Source organism: Homarus americanus, unplaced genomic scaffold (assembly GCF_018991925.1).
Source record: "Homarus americanus isolate GMGI-L3 unplaced genomic scaffold, GMGI_Hamer_2.0 scaffold47967, whole genome shotgun sequence".
NCBI lineage: Eukaryota > Metazoa > Arthropoda > Malacostraca > Decapoda > Nephropidae > Homarus > Homarus americanus.
The window spans coordinates 1,385,981-1,410,620 of record NW_024731965.1 but is presented as its reverse complement, the minus strand read 5'-3'; the positions used below and the strand labels follow the sequence as shown (position 1 = coordinate 1,410,620).

Below are 24,640 nucleotides of genomic sequence, written 5' to 3'. Positions count from 1 at the left end.
GGTGATAGTGTGCAGTTGAGTTTTAGGACTATTGCAGTTGACTGTGACAACTACAGTACAGTATTAACCCGCTTTACACGGTTTCACTTTCCGCGATTTCTCATTTACGCGGTACCTTGCCAGAACCAGACTTTCACTTTCCGCGGTGCATCTACTCATATACGCGGTGAAGTATAATTTTTTTTATTTTTTATTTAGCTCATAAAATTCATACAAATTACCCGGCCAGAATATAATTTACATTGCTGGAATTCTTACAATATGATGATCATTTTGAATATAAACATCATGGATTTTGCATTAGACATACAAATTTTAGATCTAATGTAATAATTTGGTTTACACAAAGCAAATATTTTATCCTTTGTGCAGAATATATGAAGCTTACATTCAAAATATTCCCTGACCTGCAAGGAATCCAGAAATGTCAATTATATTATCCTAACTTTAGTCTGAGTTATTATTTATTACTAAAATGTAAATATACTATTTTCTCCCAATCGCTTCTGTGGTAAGGAGGGAGGGAGGGAGGGAGGGAGGGAGGGACCGACCCAGCTAGGGCGGAGTATTTTGATTGACAGATAGTGTCCTTGAAGAATATTTCTTTGTTTATTTACTGAAGATATATGTTTTAGCTCATAAAATTCATACAAATTACCCGGCCAGAATATAATTTACATTGCTGGAATTCTTACAATATGATGATCATTTTGAATATAAACATCATGGATTTTGCATTAGACATACAAATTTTAGATCTAAAGTAATAATTTGGTTTACACAAAGCAAATATTTTATCTTTTGTGCAAAATATATGAAGTTTACATTCAAAATATTCCCTGACCTGCAAGGAATCCAGAAATGTCAATTATATTATCCTAACTTTAGTCCGAGGTATTATTAATTACTAAATGTTAAAATCTAGAGTTTTCACCCAAACATTAATCAGAGAGGTAGGAGCTAGTGAGCTGGGAAGAGGGGTGGGGGGGGATTTGAGTCCATTATTTGAATAGACATTAACCTGGCGACTGTATTTCTCTTAAATATTAATTGTGTGAGCATACCATCATAAAATTTAGATGTTATTTTTACTACAACATAGTATTGTGTCGGAAAAAGTGGAGTTTGGGGGTCGGGCCAGTCTCTATTGGAATTAATCCCATATGTTCTGTTGTTCACTTTCCGCGGTACCCTGTGGGTTCAATTGACCGCGTAAATCAGGGTATTACTGTATCAACACAATCAGTCTTGTTTTTCATTAAATTGTTGTCTATATATTTTGTATTTTCAGTCTTTATGTATGTAGGATTTTTTTGCAAAGCGTCATTTTATTACATGCTGGAGAACCTCTTTTATTTACTTTTGAGAACTATAGAGTAGGTTCCAATTCATAATGGCAATCAATAAACAAATACATGAGATTTATGAGAACTTGATATACAATAAGGTTTTAAGGAACACAACCCTATCATAAAGAGAGGGACACTTGTACTGTCACTTCATCAGATCTCTCAGATTATTAAACTTCTCTCAAATGTTTTTTGTTGCCTATCATTATCTTGATTTTAGGAATTATCTCTAACATGGAAACAATTAATTCCGTCTTTTTTTAGCAGTAACGGCTGACTAGTTTTTGCAATGTCTCTTTATTATCTGCAACAAAAGCAATATCACCTACATATCAATGAATATTCCTTCAACTTCTCTTACTAAAAACTATAATTAGGTGCACTATTATACAATGCTGGAGATAGCATGCATTCTTATCTAACTCCCTGTACAGTATAAGTATACCTTAACCAACCAGTAAGCTCATTATGGTACCTACAAATATTGTATCAGCTTACTGATGCTAGTTATGATTTTTTTTAATTCTAATAGCTCCATCATTAATGTTGTTTTTTATTTGTTTATTTGAGAAGTAAAACAAATGTTCGGAAGCAAAACTTGACACAGTCTACAGGTGGGTCCAGGGCAACAAATAGATGACTAGACCGGAAAATCCTCAAAACTAGTTCAGTCTTGATCTCAAGGGTCTACAGTATACATATCTGTATTTGAAAATATGTTTAATAAAACTTTCCATGCCGAGCTTATTAACCTATACTGTATTAAACAGTGGACACTCATAGGCTCCTGGTTGTTTTGCTAATAGCACATAAACAGTACAGCACAGTATATATATTCGTTAAAATCACTAGTGTCTCAACTTTGCAAATGACACATTTTAGACAAATATTTATTCATATACAAACCCATATGTTTTCGAAATTCTGGTGAAAGCTGGTCAACCTAACCAGCCATACCATTAGTCATTTTATTCACAGCTGCCTTAATTTAAACATTCAAAACTGGTAGCTTTATCATCATTTAGTGGCCCCTTTCCCACACTTACATGGGTTAGCCATGATAACCTGACTGCAGCTCTACAAGATGTATGGTATCTTGCAGCCTATCTTATCAGGTGCTTAACTCTGAGGTCATTTCTTACAACATTTTCTAAGTTGTTATCGGCATACCACTAGCTCCCTTCACATTCAAACTCATTCATATCTTGATCTAACTGGTCTCCTCAAAAATCGTCACATGCTCAAACCATCTCAGCCAACCTCTGCACAAAACCTCACCAATACTATCAATACCCAGCCACCCTCTTAGCTCTGACCAGTTCCCACTTCTCAATGTCACATTACACATACACCTCACCCTTCTTATTTCAACTTACTCAAGCCTACCTCCAGTACAGTAAACCCTCGAAGATTCGGACCCTGTAAATCCGGATTTCGGAAGATTTGGAAAAAAATTGGGGGGTTCTGGACTAAGAAGTCTCCCTAAGAAGCATTTCCAAAACAAGGTCAAGGTAGTTTTAGACTTAAAGTTTTTATCTTATAAAATGTCACAGACTAAACTTCGTAGAATATAACTTGCATTGTTAGAATCCTTGCAAGACAGCGAATAATCTGAATACAGACATCATATATTTTGTACAAGAGATAAAAATTTTAGTTCTTTAATGCAGAGTACATTTAAATACAAATTTTCAACTCAAATTTTTGGCGAGATATATGTAACTTTCTTCATTTACTTTCACTCATTTACATGCACACACCATCCTAAATAAGTATTGTGAAAAAAGGAAAAGAAATAATTGTCCTAAGGGCAAACCTGTACTGTACACAAATGTACTAAATAATTACTAAAATTTTTGTCTTGTTTATATTCAAATTTATCAATCTCACAAAAATTCCAGCAATTTAATTTACATTCCGCCAAATCAATTCACTGAAATTTTATAAGCGAAAAACTTAAGCTCCTCTATATGATTTATAACTAGCAATGGGTAATCTCCCCGCCGGCTGGTCAATACACCTCACCTCACTTTACCCCCCCCTCCTCCCCCCTGCCTGGCTGTCAACACCTCGCCTCCCCCTTCCCAGGAGTGAAGGTAGTTTTAGGTTTAAAGTTTTTATCTTATAAAATGTCACAGACTAAACTTCGCAGAATATAACTTGCATTGCTGGAATCCTTGTAATATAGAGATTAATTTGAATACATGTAGACATCATATATTTTGCACAAGAGATAAAAATTTTAGTCCTTTAGTGTAGTACATTTGAGTACAAAGTGAGAACAGTAATATGTTGCTCTAAATTATGGCTTTTTCACGGGAAAAAAGTCTGTATAACTAACCCCAGTGGTCAGGATAATATATACTGTACTGTATTTTTGTGTTTTTTATATAATTATTTATGGTTTTTATACATTTAGTACATTCGATGGAAGATTCGGACAATCGTTTTTTCTGGACAGGCGGTCCCCCTCCCCCCCCCACATTTTAATCCGGATTTTCGAGGGTTCACTGTACAATATTCATTTTAACTGCCCTTGTTACACTGCCATTCAAGAAAACTCTTCTCATGTCAGCTATTTACCGTACAACATTTTCCTTCATGTGAACAGGACCTCTTGCCATTAATAAGCCAACAGCTCCCTAAAATTCTTCCAGCCATCTCTGACTTTTGCAGCTAATCTAGCTTTGGAATCACCTCCAACATTTATCACATTACCCAAGTAACATTCTTAATAGTTACCAGCCTTCTGATTCTCCTTTCCATCTGGTTTCTTGTACACAGTAGGTATTCACTTTTCCATGGCTCAAGTGTCTTGACAACCTAACCCGATCTTCCTCACATAGTACAGTCGGCTCTCAGTTTACAGCTTTTTGTACATGATTTCACTTAAACACAGTCAAGTAAGTGGGACCCTTTATATTTGTACACACACAGGATCCACTTACACAGTTCATCATGGTTGCTTAATGGGCCTGAGGTGCATGCCTTGTATGATCAACATACAAATCACATGTATACATCCTAATATGCGGGTGGTCTCTCTGTCTCAAAACACCAAGTCAATCATCCCCCCTTGACCAATAGCATCTCAGCTTTTAACATTTGTTACACTCACTGTACTTGCTGGAAGGACAGCATAGCAAGCTGGATAAAAAAAATATAAAAATATCTGAATAAAATACAGCATTTCACCATCAATGCATGTTGGAAAAATTAATGGCCAAAGGCAGTGAATGTTTTTTGTGGTTTCCTGAGAGTGCAACATGTGATAGATATGGCTCACCATGTCAGAGGTGATCTTCAGGTGGCAGATGTGGAGGACTTACTGGAATCCCACTGTACTGAGATCAGTAAAGATGAGCTGTAGGAGCCAATTCAATGAGTTGCCAGTGGTGAGGACAGTGAGAAGTAAGGGTGGAGGCGACACCAAAGTTACAGTTAACAATGAAGAGTCTGGATATGTAATTTTGATTGGCTAAGGAAATAGAAGACCTTAATTCTGCTAAGGATCCATTTTTTGGAACAGAGCTTGAAATTCAAGAGAAAGCTTGAGGGTGTACTGACTTTTTACTGAGAAGTGTACACAGAATTACAGAATTAATCCAAACAACTGACCATCAGCAGTTTTTTTCTTTTTTATGTCTACCACCACCACCACCACTGCTACCTGCATCATATTCTTTTGCAAGTGTGGCACCATTGCCGCTGCAGCTGTCTCCACCTCCACCAGCTCCGCTCCACACTCCCCAGCCTCCCTAGGGTATTCAGGTAGATCCTCAAACTTCTGACTCCAACATTATCATCATATTAAGTTCATCGTCATCACTAAAGGTTAATTGCAAATTTAAACATCATTAACATTTTTAATTTAATGTTTTGTTGTGTGTATGTTAACTTATTAGATGAAGGAAGTCATCTTGCAAATCTGGAACCTAATTCTGCTTTCCATAGTCCCTCTGTCTTCTTTTACATGGTGTTTTCAAGAACGTTATCACTATATAAATTGAGAGTCAACTGTACCAACATTCACACTTTTATATTTTCACTGCATACCTCCACTCAGTCATACTGTTCTCCAACTTACTCTGCCCACCTTCTTTTATTTCATCTGCCTCAAATTGTTTTTTATGTGATGTACTCTTCACAGATCCATCTCTTCTATGTCCCGTTCTATTTCATTTCCTTTATCTTTTTGTACATTTCTCAGCAAATATATCTTCTAACATAATCTTCTATCTCCTTGTACTATATTTCTCTGTTCAGAATGTATTCTTATCCCCTTCACTACTGAATGCCATTTTTAATATTTTATTTGGCTAACACCAGACAATTTTATTCAACACACAGAGATCCCTCGTACCCAAGAAGTTAAGCATGTCTACATTTCTCTTTAGTTTTGTATGGAATTCTTTGAGAGCCTTATGAGTTCTCTGAATTCATTTTTTTGGGGGATTAAAACTTCAAATTTAACCCCTGACTTATTTTCAGCCTTCTAAATCGCTTCTCAATTTTATCCATTTTTTCAATTTCTGAAGGTTTTAGCTTCATTACAATATCATGGGAGTGCAGTGGTCAAGTGGATACAGTGTTCACCTCCTGTCCTAAAGGTCATTGGTTTTTATACCAAACACTCCCACTCTATCAATCTGTAATGGGTACATAACTTTGAAAATTGGGAAAGTGAAGGCAGTTTATGCAGTGCCAGCCATACTGTCTCTTTCTATACTGAAGGCATATTATATGGTGTCCTGCATCCACATGGGACAGAACCAGTAATCATGCCTATGGGACCAACTTTCACTTTCACAAAATAATGAAAAATTACTCAAGTTTTAAAGTGGATTCCATATATTTGGTGACCTACAGTACACTGACAGCTAATCCTCTATTTTCTCCTCAGCTGTAGAGTTAAGCGCCTATTCACAATAAGATGGAGTAGGTGTCCTAAGGGTACAAACCAGCTTTCCTTAGGATGATGTTTACTGCCCTTGGTACTACAATAACAAGACACCATTGTCAAAGAAGGTCATTTTAAAAGCATTACTCATCCTGGGATTCACCTTTACTCCTAAGCTCTATACAGTGATATCGCCATTAGCCGGAACAGTTGGTGCAGAGCACTTCCGGGAATGAGAGATTTTCGGGTAACGAGACGACTCTCTCAAAGCCGGAAAAAATCCCTCATTCCCGGAATTTTCCGAATAACGGAAAAATTTTCTCGGAAGTTCCAGAAAATGCGCCTGATTTTTATCTCTCAAACCCGGAAAGAACTCCCCCATCTCCGGAATTTTCCGGGTATCGGGAAAATTTTCTCAGAATTTTCCGTTAAATGTGCCCCTCAGAAAATCGTTCCCAAAGCCGGAATTGTCCGGAAAATTCCGGCTTTGGGAAAAATTTTCCGAGAAAATTTCAATTCCGGCTATCGAAGAGTTCCGGGTTTGAGGAAATCCGGCCAACGGAGATATTACTAAATAACCATCAGAACCAAACCACGTCCCATTCCCATACCTTCCAGTTACCTAGCTTATTGTCCCCAACTCATCTTTGTATTTTGTTTACTGTAATGTTAGCAAGACAAATAATCCAACAATACATGCAAAAACATTTGGTTATATGAACATCTTTGGTATGGTCTTCCAAAAAAGGAATGTCAAGTGTATAATAATGAGCTCCACTAGTACAGTACATCAAAAATATTAGGTAAAGACAACACTTTCTGACCAAACAGGTGTTAAAAAATATTACACATGCATTACCCTCCTCTGAGTACATTAGCTATATGTTATCATATACCATACTTTTATCCTTTCAAGAATTAACTGCTTACTCAAAACAATAATATAAACAGAATACAATATATAACTAACTTATAGGTCCATCTATTGTGGCTGTGATGTTTCATTATTACAGAATACAACAATACCAATACACAATAATCATTTCTACTAGACTAAACTAGTAAAGAATTGTAATATTTTCTTCTCAATATATCAAATTTTTTAATGTCAATATTTTAGAGGCTGTGACAGGAAGGAGCTCTGTGCACATTATACCTAGACTAAACTACCTTTTGCAAGACATCGCAAACAAGCACAGGCATCCCCCGCGTTACAGAATCCCTGGTTACGGAATTTCGCCCTTATGGAATTTTGAAATTATGACCAAAATTTCAGGCTACTGAAAAAAAATCACCCTTACGGAATTTTGGTAAATTTTTAAATAAAAAAATGCAATTTTTAACCCAAGATTTTACCCAAATTTTTTAAATTATTTCATCTGGATTCTCTGTGGTAGCCACAAGGCCACTCACCTCCCCAGTTACCAGCAACCACTACAACAATGGTGCTACTCTGTTAGAATTCTTTCCCCAGCTTATGTTCAGTTATGCATCAGTGTTCAGGACTGTATTCGCCCTTACAGAATGACGGTTAATTTAGTAATATTTTCAAAAGAAAAAATCACGATATAAAACAAAACAAATTTACCGAAATTGTAAAATTTACTTTGTGTGGATTCTGGTGGTAGCTACCAGATGGCTGCCAGACAGCTCACCTTACCAGCTGATAGCAGCCATAACAACAATAGCGCTGCTCAGTTAGAATTCTTTCCCCAGTTTGTGTTCAGTTATGCAACTATGTTACTGTGTAACCTTATTCAAGATGAGTGGAAAAATATCATTAAGTTCAAATGAAAGCAGTGATGATAAAATATTTCATAAAGCAATTGTATTGAACACAAATACGATGTTTTAAGAAGGTAACTCCCAGTAACTCCGATCGCATCATTTAACCTCATCACCTCCTGCAGTACTCATCATTTCTGGTAAGTAAATATCGAGTGTTTTGTTCATTTATTATCATGTTATATCATGAATGACTCATTGCATGTGGTTAAAATCATCTAATTTCATACAGTATATGTGCTTGTGTCACGTTTTTGGGCCTCAAAAAATTTCTGTGAACACATCTTAACTTTTATAAGGGAAATCAATGAGAATAATGGCTTCACGTTATTGAATTTTGCATTGCGAAAAGATTTTTAGGAACGGAACCCTTCTGTAACCCAGAGGATGCTTGTATACAGTATACAGTAGTGTATAACAAGAATAATAATAGTAATGTTTGCCCCTCGTGTAACGACTAGGCGTGAATTTGTTTAAGGTGTAGAAGCTGTCGCCAACACAACAACCACACCCTAAGTTGACGAGCTGCATGACCCGGTGTCGAGGAATATTCCAAGAAGACCGGACAACTCGCCAACTGCAATGGCTAACCATTACCCCGGAATATGATCGGCAAATCGATTAACATCCAAGTTCTCAATTACTGCTGGGTAGACAGAGGCAAATGGCATAGAGGAACTTGCCCATAGTTTTACCCTGCCTGGGGATCAAACCCGGGTCCACTCGCTTGCTGACCATTACTCCACAGGCCTCTCCAGTGTATAGCATATGTACGTACTCTCAGCCAGTTTTGACACAGGCTGTCTCACTAGAAGCATCCTTCCAATAATAAAAAGTTTTCTTAACATTCAATACAATATTTAAGCATCCTGCAGAACTCTGTAATTTGTATTTGTCAATTTCATAAAATATATTAATAATATACCAAGGAATACCTGCATCTGGGAAGTTTCCAGTCAATGGACTCAATGAACCTATGTTAATTTTCATGTTCACCCCAGTAATAGCAGGGTCACAAAAAGCATGTTAACAAAAAATTATTAAAGCAAATTTATTAAAAAAATAATAATAATAAATAAATAAGCAAATAAAAACAAAGATATGTTAACTTTGTAACAATGAAAAGCATTCTCATCTGTGTTCAGAAATTTTACCATGCAATGTTATTTATACTATCAATCACAGTATCAGAATGGTATGAAAATGGTTTAAGGTATTGGCTGAACAAATAACAAACCAGCCCTTACCTCCAAGTCAGCCTTTGTGATGGATTCCTCCTCTAACCTGAAAGCTAAATCATCAAGCTCTCTTTGTTTATCTTCAAGTTTCGTGAGGAAATCTTCTCTTTCCTTCTCCAAACTGCGAATTCGCTCCCCAAAATCATGTAAACGTTCTTCCGATTCAACTTGCAACTGAAAGAAAAAATTTATACTGTTTATGGCAATATATACATTCACACAATGTAAAATATGTATATTTTCACATTCTATAAATGTGTATTTATTTATAAAATGAGCAAAGATGAGGTCAATTCACTAAACTGAGCAGTAAATGTGGACACAGACCTTGAGGACCCAGGTTGTGTGATAGTGTCAGTTAGCAGTGCCTGCAGTGCAGTGTCACTCAACAGTGTGTGAGTGTCAGTTAGCAGTGCCTGCAGTGTCACTCAATGGTGTGATAGTTTCAGTTAGCAGTGCCTGCAGTGTCACTCAACAGTAAGTGGCAATGTCAATTAGCAATGCCAACAGTGTCACTCAACAATCTGTGAGTGTCACTGGGGTACACAGAGGTGTAAAAGTGAGTGGGCTACCAGCAGTAATGTTTCACAAGGAACCTGTGTGTAGAGCGGGCAAGTTTGCTCCCCACCTGGGGCTTTGTCTGAAGGGTTGTTAGTTCTAAGGCCCTCAGTCTGCTTGGATAATTGAGAAGACATTGTTCCAGAATCACCTTAGTCACTCTGTGTTACACCTATTCTAGGGATGTTAGATCATATCTACAATATCCTAAACTAGGACATACTTGAGATTTGTACAGTTGAAGGAAAACTTTCCTATCTTTGTATTCAAAGATACGTTTTATAATTACCAAATCTCAATTTGCTTTTCTCACTCACTTGTTGCACTGCCTTCAGTGAATAACCTATCACAATGCCAAGATCTTTCTCTTTATCAACAGTATCCAAAAAAGTGTCATTAACTGAATAGTTGTGCCTAGAGTTGTTGTATCATGTATGTAGGGTCTTGCATTTGACAATGTTCAAGAACATTTGTCAGTCTTGAGACAATTTGAACAGCTCAATCAGGTTTTCTGCATTGTTGTGACATCCTCTTGATTTGCTACCTTCCCAAATATCTTTGTCATCCACAAACTTGACAATGTGGCTCAATATACTGTATTTTCATAAACGGGAATACCCTGTTTATCTCACGGGATGTGCTCCTCAAAGTTGTTGCCATTAATGAAACTGTGAATATTGGGGTAATTTTCCCCATAAGAATTAATGTGAATTGGGGTGGATGCGTTTCCAGCCGGCAAATTACACCACATATTTTTTATATACAGTAGTACCCCGATTTACGCGGTCAATTGAACCCACTGGGTACCGCGGAAAGTGAAAACCGCGTAAAGTGAACAACAGAACATATGGGATTAATTCCAATAGAGACTGGCCACACCCCCAAACTCCATTTTTTCTGACAATACCTATGTTGTAGTAAAAATAACATCTTAATTTTATGATGGTATGCTCACACAATTAATATTTAAGAGAAATACAGTCGCCAGGTAAATGTCCATTCAAATAATTGACTCAAATCACCCCCCCCCTCTTCCCAGCTCACTAGCTCCTACCTCTCTGAGAAATGTTTGGGTGAAAACACTAGAATTTAACGTTTAGTAATAAATAATACCTCAGACTAAAGATAGGATAATATAATTGACATTTCTGGATTCCTTGCAGGTCAGGGAATATTTTGAATGTAAACTTCATATATTTTGCACAAAAGATAAAATATTTGATTGTGTAAACCAAATTATTACATTAGATCTAAAATTTGTATGTCTAATGCAAAATCCATGATGTTTATATTCAAAATGATCATCATATTGTAAGAATTCCAGCAATGTAAATTATATTCTGGCCAGGTAATTTGTATGAACTTTATGAGCTAAAACAAATATCTTCAGTAAATAAACAAAGAAATATTCTTCAAGGACACTATCTGTCAATCAAAGTACCCCACCTTGCCTCCCCCCCCTCCTCACACTCAAGCCAGCTGGGTCGGTCGGTCCCAACCCTCCCCCCCACCCCCAACCTTCCCTCCATACCAGAGAAATGTTTGGGTGAAAACACTAGATTTTAACGTTTAGTAATAAATAATACCTCAGACTAAAGTTAGGATAATTTAATTGACATTTCTGGATTCCTTGCAGGTCAGGGAATATTTTGAATGTAAGCTTCATATATTTTGTACAAACGATAAAATATTTGCTTTGTGTAAACCAAATTATTACATTAGATCTAAAATTTGTATGTCTAATGCAAAATCCATGATGTTTATATTCAAAATGATCATCATATTGTAAGAATTCCAGCAATATAAATTATATTCTGGCCGGGTAATTTGTATGAATTTTATGAGCTAAAAAAAAAAAAAAAAAATCATACTTCACCGCATATATGAGTAGATGCACCGCGGAAAGTGAAAGTTCGGTTCTGGCAAGGTACCGCGTAAATGAGAAATCGCGGAAAGTGAAAACGTGTAAAGCGGGTAATACTGTATAGCGCAGTGCAGTGTTAATTTAAAGAAAATAATCTTGAATTCCACCAAGTGAACTAAATTTTATGGGTGAAATGGCAGCATGGGGTGACTTCTCTTCCACCCCAATGCCTTCTCTTCTCTTCCACCCCCCCATTCTAATTCCCATCACCATCATCATCAACCAGGAGCCTTCTACATGCACACCTCAAAGTAAGTGTACTTTACTGCATTTGTTTTTAGTTTGTATGTAATTTTCGGTGAGTTGGAACCAATTACCCAAAAACCCATTGAAACATGGTTTCGGTTAACGAGCAACCTGCTGGAACGAATTGTGCTCGTTAACCGAGGGACCACTGTACTGTCAACCTCTCATTCCACTATTTCCTCTTCTTGTTTGTCTTCTTATTTTCTTACACCCACACACTTAAGACTGCACTTTCTAAGGTAATAGCTTAAATATCATAGAATTTCCTAACATTTTTGTTTAGTTCTTACAAATTTCAAGGTCTACTGCTGACCAGGGAGAACAAAAATTATTTAAATTTTGCTCAATAAATTGGGAACTTTACATTTCTGATTGTCTCATGTACTCCTACAAACTGTACTGCACTCTATCAACATTAACAGCTCATTCCCTCTCCCATCTCTTTTGTATGTGTACAGTAGCTACATGTCAGCTTGCACACAAAGGACTGTTCACCAAAACAACCTTTCTCTGCACATTAGAGCTACAGCACACAGTGCAGCATATACCATATTACACTAAATAAGGATCATCATTCAAGTGTTTTTGATTATCATATGAAAAACTGTTTACCTGATCAAGCTGTGCTCTCATTTCATGTGCTGCTCTGGTAGCTTCATCTGCCTGTGCAGCCATTCGAGCCACCTCGGCTCTTTCCATGTCTCGTTCACGCATGAGCTGATCCACATGTTGTGTCTTTTCTGCTAGTGCTTCCTGTGGGGAACACCAAGCCTTCAGTGTTAAATGTACATAACAAGTCAGTTGTCTTCACGTATACCAGATGTTATAATGAGCCACACAGCACTGGACATTCCTTATACAGTAAATAACATTCAGTTATTAGACAAAAAAATACTTATTAAAAAATTTATGTATAGTACACAGCAGTGATGGGCAAATTGATAGTAATTTGTAATATACAAAAGTAGACTTACTTGTTGAGTAAAAGTAAAATTATTAGCCTAAAAAACTGAATTAAACATAAAAGTAACTGATGTCTACATAGTAACAAAAAGTATGAAGTAATTATCCCAATTGATATTTTATTACTAAACACACATTAAGAACTGGTAGTCTAATAACACTTTCTAAATCCTATAACAACTGAAAGAAATAATAAGTGGAATATCAAGTTTAAAATGCCACCTTAAAGGTACAACTGCAGTACAGTGCTGTATATATTGGGCTCACTCAGAGAACTGAGAAAACAAAAAGGAAAATAATTTTCTCTAACAGTCTTTTAAATAGTGCTTCTCTGAACCACACAACATTACTACCAAGGTAATGGAATGACATAAGAATACTGGGTAACATAAACAAGAAAAAGAATTTTTTGAAAAAAAAAAAAAAAAAAAAAAAAAAAAAAAAAAAAAAAAAAAATCTCTCAGTAGGCTACATTACATTACACAACAAACATTACCACTCAAGATTTGCTGGAGTTTAATTTCACCAACAACTGATGTTCAAAGTTCTTGTCACTAATACATGAATGATGGGGTGTAAAAATTAGTCCTGCAAAACTATGGGAACCACACAATGGTTCAATCACAAGACATTTTCTGTGATGTATGTCAACAGTGTTATAATATTTTAACCATTGACTAACACTGATGAGCCTTAATTTAAAAAGTCTGAATATTTCAGCAAATAAGAGAAATCTTACCTTTAACTGTAGATAATTTCTTTCAAAGACAAACTGTGTCAGCTATGAAGAAGGATAATTCTATACACCAATATTTTTAAGTTCAATATTTTTGGCATGCTATCTTTGTACATGTTTTGCAAGGCTACTACAAATGGTTAATCTATAACTGATTTATTACTTATATTTACTTTTCTAAATGTATCTATCAAGAAGAGCTACATTAAAGGAATGATCAGCCTTCACCCAAATACTTTCTGAATGTCTCATTCCTCAATGATAACTCCTATTTCCCCAGTATACATCTATTGAAGTATTTGGTCGTCATATATGTTTCATAAGTTCTAAATATTTATTACAAACCGAGAATAACTTCAACATTCATATTTACAATTTTTAAATGGGTTTCTCGTTGAAGAATCCCAGACTAATGCTTCAGAAATAATATGTTCACCCAAAACACATAAGCTTTAAGATGTAAAACAAATAGTTATCATATGAAACTTTAACCTAAAATTACTTACATAAACTCTATCTCCCATGACCAAGTTTTGTTACGGGGAGTAGTAAGTAGTTTAGTAGCCCATTTATTATAACTATCCCTTACACACACACATGATATACCACACAAACCTTCTAACTATACAGTACAGTATTTCTTAAAGACAGAAAAGTAAGCATATCAATAAACTGCGCTAGCGCGCGCACGCACACACACAGGTATAAGACCATTTATCCTGCGTCCTGGTAACGCTCCAAAGACTGGCTATATTCTAGAACCAATTATTTAAAATTATCGTAAAATGTAATTCCTAGGCTGAGAGGATATTTTCAACCACTCCCCACCTGTTATGTTATGCTTATTTTACAATTCTTAATATTGGGTAGATTTATTCAAATTTCTTAATTTTTTTTAACTCGATTACATGCACACACAATCCTACATACAGAAAGTGCAAAAATATATAATTATCATAACGTACAAAGTTTTACATATCCACAGGTGCCATCATCAAGCTGTGTGGTTAGAGGGTAAGCGGAGGAGCACCATTGGTAAGGACGCTGCTGTGTTGCTGAGGTGAATATCAGAGGCGACTGCAATGCAGTGTGTACATTAACTTTTAATGTTACAGTGTACAGTTAAAGCTATTTTTAGAGGTGAATTTAGTGATCTGAACAGAAGCTTCACAGCCAGTTACCGAGGGTTTGAAGTACATTTTAGGCCTGGCGCAACAAATTACAAAAAAAAAACATCCTGCAACCCCCAGGTCCCAAGCAGGCCTGATAAATGGTCCCATACCTGTATATAATTTTTCTTTTGTAATTATGATAAAATATATTACCATCTGAAATATATGATCTCTTCTCAACTGAGTACTGTACTATCTGTCATGTCCTACTTTATAAGGTGAATATTTAAAAGATATTGACATTAATTTTTACCCAAAACAATTACAAAGGATTTTTGTCATCAGACACACATTTTCCAATTCAAAATACGGTGAAGTATCCAATCATACCAACTGCTACTTAAGATTAACTGTTTTGCCAAAATTAAATTACCATTCTTGGCATATATTTTATAACCACAAGATTGAAGTTGAAAACTGGCATCTTGTACACACACTGACATTTTTCTTGACCAGAGATATACAAATGATAACCCTCTAAAGTGTTTCATCACTGATTGAATAAACTGTTATAAAGCAACACATTATAATGATAATCATAACATCTGGTGCCAATTCTCAATTCCCTCTTGCAAAATAGTATACAAATTTCAATACAGTAGAATCAGAGTTATCCGGTATCTGGGCAGCCAGCAGATTCAACAAGTGGCATCAAAATGAAATAATAATAATGAAAATAAAAATTCCTCCAAAATCAGCTAGAATCGTAATTTTGAATAACTCTCGCAACGGGGATGAGCAGCCATATTTATTGCTAGGATAAACAATAAATCGATAGACAGCATATCATAAAATACATTAGCACATATTTTATGGACCAAAAATAGCTCCTTCCATACTCAAGCCAATCTCTAGGCGATGCAACACAGTTCAGCCAGGCAATCAGACATGGGAGCTGCCGCACTGGCTGTGTATGCTGTGAAGTGACATCAGGAGGAAGTGCAGCCATGCAATTATATCCCAGTAATCCACCGTCTCAACACACATTCATGCCCCACATACACACCCATGTTCTTCATATTTCTTATTTTATAGTTTTATATTATATTTTCTTTATTTCTAAGCCACATCGTTTATATGAGCGGAATAATTGTTATACAAGTCTGCTTTTCTGAGACTGACCGGAATTATTTTTTTATTCGGCAGCTCTCAATCCCTGTAGGTGCCAGATAGCTGGGATTCTACTGTATATGGCTACATAAAAATAATATACAACTCTGTGTCAACTATTCTATAAAAATATACAGTAAATATGGAAGAAAATATTGCATTCAGTATAAAATTATTAAAGTTAATATCCTCTTCATGTAATATCATTTCATCCTGTAAATTATGAGATGGCACCCATAGATAAAACATCAAAAGATTACACAATAGATATTTTATAATGATCATTACATTTAAAGCACCCAGCATCCTGAAAATACCCAAATTTCAACCTTCTCTGCCTTTGCCATCATTATATCAATGATATATAGTCTTTGAAATGGATCTGTTATATTCCCTCTCCCATCATTGCAAAGGCAGCTTCTCAGACTAGTACAGTGATGCCAAGTCTGAGGGAGGAGGAAGGCAAAGCGCACGTTGTTGTCAAGTCTCAGTAAAAGCCGTCTTGGTCCATCACATGCTCATCCGGCTCCTGCACAGGGAAGACACAAAACAACCCCTTAATGATCAACCCAATCGCTTCACCCATGACCACCATTTTAGTGTGTTGCAACATCCCTGTGTTTCGCTTTAGATGAGACTTTTAATGCAGAAATGTGACGCATCAGACAACTTCACACTCGAACTCTGTTGTTATAAGAGCCATTCTAGTGCATCTGCAGTATGTCTGGTACCCAACGTGGACTGTAGAAAGGCCTATACAGTACCCTTTAGAAAAAAAAATTTATGACGACTTTCAACATAATTCTGTAGAAAATACTGACAACCTGTTAATAACACAGCCATATCAGCACAAAACAGTTATAGGCTGACAGTGAGTCATCCATAAAAAGGAGCAATAGTCAGTATCTTCCATCTAGCAGAAATTATGTCCTTTTTTGCATCACTATGGATATTTTACTTCACCAGGAGATGAACAAAGATATCATTGCACTGAAGTTGTAAATTTTGCTTTCTTCCAAAGTTTTCTTTAAGAGACACTATTACTCTAATAATACTCAATTTAACACGAGGAAGATTGGTCCTTCAACTGATCTTCAGTGACATTAATAATACAGTACTGTACATCATTCTCAATTTATATAATAGATATTGTTTATTTGATGTTTAACTATACTATATATATCTTACAAATCTGTTTGTACATGTACAGTGTAAAAGAAACAAATCTTGTCAAGTTGCGGTGTTACAGAAAAAACAAGAGAAAACTTTTGACATAGAACTTCACTTACAACAAGTTGCATAAAAAATGTCTCCCTTTTTTGTTAGAGTACAGTATATCATAGCATAAGTTGACATCCTGAAACTTTATCAGTATTCAGACTTCATTGTCATCCCACATCTTACAAAATATGTACTAAAGTTATGCAAACTGCACAACCCATCACATATATTAATTATGCTGATATGACTTTCTTTTACAGAACTCTACTTATAATAAATGACATCACATTTCTGCAAATTTTAGTGGTTAATTCTGCTCAGTGTATTGTACAGTATCCTACTTTATCATGTATGTTACAGAAGGATTATCATTGAGGATATTAGTAATTTAAAAAAAATCCAATATGATGTTATGTCTAACTGAGCAAAATTATGGATGACTGACTTTTTTATTTTATTATACAGTACTGTACAGTCTATATCACTAATTTAGGGTAACCATTTTTAGCTTGTTAGTGTGAGTGAGAGAGGAAGAATGTTGTACTTCATACATCTCTTTTGCACATGACATATAAGTTTGGGAGTCTTCATTACATCTATATTAAAAATTAGTAAAGGATGTCCAACTATTCCCACAGGTAAATGTAATTCACCTTCATCAGACATAAGAAATACGGTAAAGTTGCCAAAGCCTCCTTAGCATCACACAGAGAGGTACTGATGATTTAAACACATGAATGGCAAAGGCGAGATTATCACAACTGCAAAAATGACAGAAATGCAGAGGTCTTGCAACACTTAGTCTATATTTGCAGTGCAATAATTTTTAGTTGAAGTTGAGCATTTTCAGCATAGATGTGGAGATAACCCAGGAGTAAGGTACACGTCCTGAAACAGACTGCACACATTGTGTTAACAAGGATGCGAGTTATATGGGGTTAACATTGTATACAACAGACCTTCACCTTTAGTTAAAATGCATCCAGTATTTGAAGAAAGAAGTACTGTACCACATCACAGAAATGTATGTTTAAATACAACCAAGGGTCAGTTTAATATATAACTAGTGGAATTAAAGCAAACACTCTTTCAAAAGCAGATTGGCTCATAAGGCAACTACAGCTAAAACTGACTACAGTGGGGTATGCTATAACGAATCTAATTGGTTCAAGAACCTTGTTCGTTATAGCATTCGTTCGTTATAGGATTAATTCGTTCCAGGCCCCCAAATACAACCACTTAACACTGAAAAATATAATATAAAATTGCAAAAATTGTAAAAAAGTGCATAAATATGCATCTAAACCCCTGAAATAAAGAACATCATTAATACTTGTAATAAAAAACAATAAATTGGTAAAAAAAAAAAAAAAAAAAAAATTCTAAATAATGTTCGTTGTAGGAGTTTCGTTCGTTATAGCAATCTCAATTTTATAGGTAAAACCGTTCGTTATAGGAATATTCGTAGTAGGATCCGTTCGTTATAGCATACCCCACTGTACTTGAAGAGGTCATTAAATGATGCATCAAAGCATAACCATTTAAAGAGCAGAAATATATACACTGTCTTGTGTCTAAGTTAATTAATGTTACCAGCCTGAGTGTTGTACTGCACAGACAATTAATGATTTTTACGTCTTCAAAATAAGCATAGAACATTTATGTATTATAGACAGCTATATTATAACATCAATGTATCTGAAGAGGAGAAAATAAAACCCTACCAACATGAAAACAAAGTTATTCTTAAAAATAACTTTAAAAATTTTAATTCTTGAAGCTATCATTTACAACAATATTTCAGAAGTCTGTGAATATAAAAAGATGAAAGAAGGTTTTTCATTATCCTTACCTGTATACTAAATATGGTAAGAATTCTAATAAAATGAATGACTTGTAGAAACACAATATTGCTATAATGAGTCATCTAGTATTTCAAAGATCAGCATTATTGAAAATAATTTCTCAATTCTTCCCAGACCAACACTGGAATGCTGATCCAACTACTCCAAGTATACTTCATTACAAACTTAGACTAAAACACACTACCATAGGTCAAAGACAAAGACCAAACCTCAATAAACTGTGTTACTCAAGGCTTTGGATTAGCCTATCTTACATCCATGTAAAATGTTCTCCAATTTATTTTGAAGTTTAACGCAGCATAACTAAAATAACAGAATAACTGCTGAAGCATGTGTGTACCTTATTCATGTTTTATAAAAAAAATATACATTTCAGGAAAAATAACATCTCTGAAAATGATGAAAGATTAGGTCAAATAAATGCATAATCCTACCTGGAGAGCCTTGGTGCTGGGAACTGATGATGTGGAAGTCCTAGTTGGTCTCTGTAAAGGTTCATGCCATTAGTCACTCCACAAAAACTAACATCATCCTCACTGTAAACGACTCGTTGGTCACATGCACTACTGTACCAGAAATGCTCAACCTCATTCATCTTCTCCAATAAATTTACTGACATCATAAAAAAATCACAAAGGAGGACCATCAATGCTTCATACCTCACCCCAGTAATTCACCACAAACTAAAGGAAACGGTACAGTACTTTCAATTATTTATACACATGAATTGACTATTTTTCTCTCTATTGTGCACTAATGGTACTGTACAATGAAAGGTGAAATCTGGCATTCCTATACAAAATTCCAGCTACTTTAATAAAAAACCAAAAGGTATAATTTTAAAAAGCTGCACAATAAAAAAATGCTCTGCTTCTAGATTTCAAAACTTATTGTCTTCACTCACTGAAACTACAGGTAATAAGGGTTGTCAGTGATCTATGAAATCTCTAGCTCTAAAGATACACAGTGAATGAGGTTGAGCAAGATTAAACTTCAGTCAACAAAATAACTGCATGGTCTCTATAAACACAACTAATACAAAGGTAGATCAAGTCAGGTAAGAATAATATACAGGTATAAAAGAATTAATTTTCACTTCTTAAAAAGTATCAAATTGAGAAATAAACAAAAAGGATAAGGAAAATGACTGTGTACCATGCTAAACACACACCACCATCCCAACCCAAGTGAGGAAAAGATGACAAAATGTCCCAGTCTCATTAGTAAGGTAATAATGGACATCACTGAAGAGTTTACAAGATGTGTATGTATAACTTCTACATCATTTTTGTACAGTAGAACGTCGATTTAAAGTGATTCAATTCAAGATTATTGATTTAAAGCGACACCCACAGTTAAGAATAATGTTTTAATTTAAAGAGAATCTTTCCTATTTTGCAGGAGTCAATCTGGTGCATCATATTTTAAAATTCGTGCCTAATGTTTCTCTGGGGACGCTACACTGTCCTAAGGGCAAAGCTGTACTGTACATGTACTCAAAATAATGTACAAAATGATTACTAAAATTTTTGTCTCGTGCAAACTATAGCATCTTTATATTCAAATTAATCACTATCTTATAAGAATTCCAACAATGTAAATTATATTATCCCCGGTCACTTTTGTGACATTTTATAAACAAAAAACATGAACTCAAGCTAAAGGACATAAATAAACAAATAAATACTTCACTAGACCTTCGGTGCTAACTGTCAAACATGTCACTGTCACTTCCTCCCCCCCCCTCCCTCCCTCCTCCTCCATCTTCCCAGCCAGGGTTTGGTGTTTTATGCTTCAAGTTTTTATCTTATATAATGTCACAGACTAAAGTTAGGAGAATATAATTTGTATTGCTGGAATCGTTGCAAGACAGCGAATAATTTGAATATAAACCTCATAAATTTTGCACAAGAGATAAAAAATTTTGGTCTGTAAAAATTTCTTAAATTAGAACTAAAATTTGTATGTCTAATGTGAGCTATAGCATGTTTATATTCAAATTAATCACTATCTTATAAGAATACCAGCAATGTTAATTATATTCTCCCATGTCAGTTCAGTGACATTTGATAAGAGAAAAACTTAAAAGTCACTCTTAAGGACAGTTAAATAAATAGGCACTAGACCTTGGCATCAACTGTCAAACATATCACCTCTCCCCCCCCCCCTCCATCTTCCCAGCAAGTAAACAGACCATTTCACATCCCATAATTTTAGCTGTGTTGATTTATGAGTGTTTGTTTTAACATAATACTACAAAAAACAAATATTTTGTTTATTCTAGGAGATGGGCTGAGGGGCATCTGGGTAGACTCAGTCTTTTTAGTATTTTGTGTTTCTCTCAAGTACCAAACTAAATTATTCCACTGAAACAACACTTTGATTTAGTGCGAATTCGGTTTAAAGCGACCTCTCTTGGAACCTATCTCTTGTTATATCTCTTGGAACCTATCTCTTGTTATATCTCTTGGAACCTATCTCTTGTTATATCTCTTGGAACCTATCTCCTGTTATATCTCTTGGAACCTATCTCTTGTTATATCTCTTGGAACCTATCTCTTGTTATATCTCTTGGAACCTATCTCTTGTTATATCGACGTTCTACTGTATTATGAAGTTTTCTATGCTCTTGGACACATCACAAGTATGTCTAGTAAATGAAATATTAAATTAGAGGACTTGTAAAAAAAAATATAAACAGCATAATTCACAAATGTAGGTTAAGCGACTATAAATTTATATAAAATCTATTGTAGTGGAGAAAAAGGCACAATACAGTATACACTGTATACACATCTCCCAAGGACCACATTATTTAAGTGTATTTAATATAAAACAAACTTTCTGGTTTTCAATGAAAGCACCAAAAAGTTACTGTGTCAATTATATCAATTACTGTAGAGTTTTATAAAAATAATCTACCCTTTCCTCAGAGTATGAACCAAACAGCTTCTTTTGTGTCTAGCAGCTGTGCCATTTATTGGGGTTAAGTTAGAGTGTGGCTGAGACACCTGAAGGGACATTAGGAGTAGCTGACTCATATATGACCACCAGTGATGACCAAGAAATACTCACAACAGCGGGAGCCAACTGAAATCACTATGTTGTATGTGATGGTGATCAATTTGCAAAAGTATAATAGGGTCAATAAGAAAGAGATTATAGTGATGTTAAAGGAGGGGACCTGGAGTAACTAGGAGCAGGACAACTATAAGGAGTTGGCTGAGTCAGGGATGGTGGTGATAGTGTTCTGCTTGGCTGTTATTAAAGGAGGGAACTACAGTACCTATTTGTAAAGAACACAATCATGTCCTACACAAAACATTATTAAACACAAGTCCTAATAAATAAATTACAAACATTTTGAAAGTAATGAAAACTACTACATTATAACTCTTGCCTCTGAGGAAACAAAAATAAAATTTCTCCATTTACAGACAAAACAAACTTGCCACAGAAACCACATATCAAGATCCTCTTATTAAGCAATAACTTAAATAAATAATAAAAAGAAGGAATAATCAAGAGAACAGATAATAGAACAGCAAACTGGCGAGTTATACTCAATGAGTAATGGACACTAAAAACATCAGCTGCTCCTTCATACATTAATTCTACCATGGCAATAACCGTACTGATAAAAATTCCATTCTATGTTGAATTATATAAGAATTAATTTCATGTCCTCAGAGGCAGATTCTTCCCCAATCTGTTCAAAACAATCTTCCACATTTCTCTATTGGTCAATTTCAATAAACTAAAAAAAATCCAAATCTATATTAAATACTGAATTACAAAATGTGTGGGCATCACATCATTTCTATAAAGATAATAAACCGTGTTTCTTGGATATAATGAACTTAATCTTGTGGGGATGAAAACATTAACATTTCAGATTCAATCCCAAGCCTCAGAAAATATGGACAGAGAATTTTGGTCAGGACTATACAAAGAGCTGGTCACCCTGTAAACTAAAGGCAAACTAAATTCTCTTAAGGGTGAAAACAATATATTTTGTGTTATCAAAACACTCATGAGGCACAAAAACCTTTACAGAATAAGAAAATGAGATCAATTGAATTGTGATATCACTTCCAGAGACCCACAAAAAATTATGAACATCATACACCCTGTATAGTAATTCTCAAGATTTTCTCTAATTCAAATAAGTTTTGAAGAAACTTAACTTATTACAAATTACCAATATTAAAATAAATTATGATGACCAGTTTCACATGATACATTATTTATCAAATAACTTTTCACCAATATTTGAATGATGAATAGATATAATGATAATGTCTTAATTCAACTAACTTGTTTCAAACAAACATGTCCAGAATAACATAATTTCTGGCTTAAACTAGGACATTCACAATTACTAAATGTCTTACTAAGCAACAATTATGAACAATGGTGTATGTGTGGAAGATCATTCTGGAACAGATGGGGGATACAATAAGGCATTCACACTACATGCTTAAGTGATGAATGAAGCAGGCAAGTTTGTGCTACTTATATCTTAACATGCAGAGGTGAAAACTGCAACAAAACCATGAGTTAGGCTAAACCAGGCTATCATACATGACTCAACAACAATAATGTACAGGGAAGATGAAACGTACTCACTAAAAACTGACATACAGTATACCATTACATAAAAACAAATCTATGCACAGTCAAGAAAAATGCCTTAAAATACATGTAAACCCAAACTCTAAAGGCTCTCTATTCTATGCATACCAAACATAAGAAAATAATGAAATGCAATGATACCTGCACTGCAATTCTTGTCATAAATAATGACATCCTTCATATTTACATCCTATTTAACTGTGGATTTCAATTAAATATGTCTTTAGCATGAATTAAGTTTCAACAGAGGTGAAGAAAAAGATAAAGCACCAGTGAATACAAACCTAGGGGCTGCATTCTATACACAGGAAATAACTATGAAAGCTTCTGCACATGACCATTTATTAGGTGCAATTTACTCATATTGTACTGCATATGTAAACACAATAATGTTACATCAACAGAATATATGCAAACATTGAAGCTTACAATACAGTAGATATAAATTGAAGTACAACAAAAGTTTTGCACAAAACATTAAACTTGTAAGAGATTGTAATAATTCAAACCAGCTGCAATGCCAAGTAACATAAGCAATTTGTCCTTAAAAATATCCTGTCATTCTGTTTTACTCCCAACATACCAGGTATTTCTATTTTTCTCCAAGACTGACACATCGCCCAACATGGTCCCTTATACTGTATTAACTTTGTGGCAAAATTTGCCACTGCTATGATCTAGTGATCCTTTTTTTTTATGATAATAAATCAGCAGTTCTTGTTGAACAAGTCTACCTATTTAAAAAAGATTTAATGTTGAAATTTATTTACCGGGATATCACCTACTTTTCAGCATGGACAGAGCTACAAGAGGTGGTTTGTGCACTACTGACAGTAACCAAGGCTCACTCTAGATCAGAGGGGGGGAGTAACAAATCTTCAGTCATCCCAGACAGCACCTAAATCACATGCTCTCATCACAGGACATTTTAATTTCAA

At 35.0% G+C, this 24,640-nt stretch overlaps 1 protein-coding gene across 9 annotated transcripts in view; it reads right to left on the bottom strand.

Annotated features, from left to right (window-relative positions):
* LOC121868112 (restin homolog) overlaps positions 1–24,640 on the bottom strand; it is a 273,799-nt gene that overhangs the window by 139,017 nt on the left and 110,142 nt on the right. For 8 of the 9 annotated variants that reach the window (XM_042368383.1, XM_042368384.1, XM_042368389.1 and 5 more), the window contains 3 exons: positions 19,502–19,552; positions 12,613–12,753; positions 9,282–9,446 (listed from right to left, as the gene is read on the bottom strand). In XM_042368383.1, coding sequence (XP_042224317.1) covers positions 9,282–9,446; positions 12,613–12,753; positions 19,502–19,552 — 357 coding nt within the window. The remainder of the gene's footprint in view (positions 1–9,281; positions 9,447–12,612; positions 12,754–19,501; positions 19,553–24,640) is intronic. The other variant, XM_042368387.1, reaches the window with a different exon arrangement.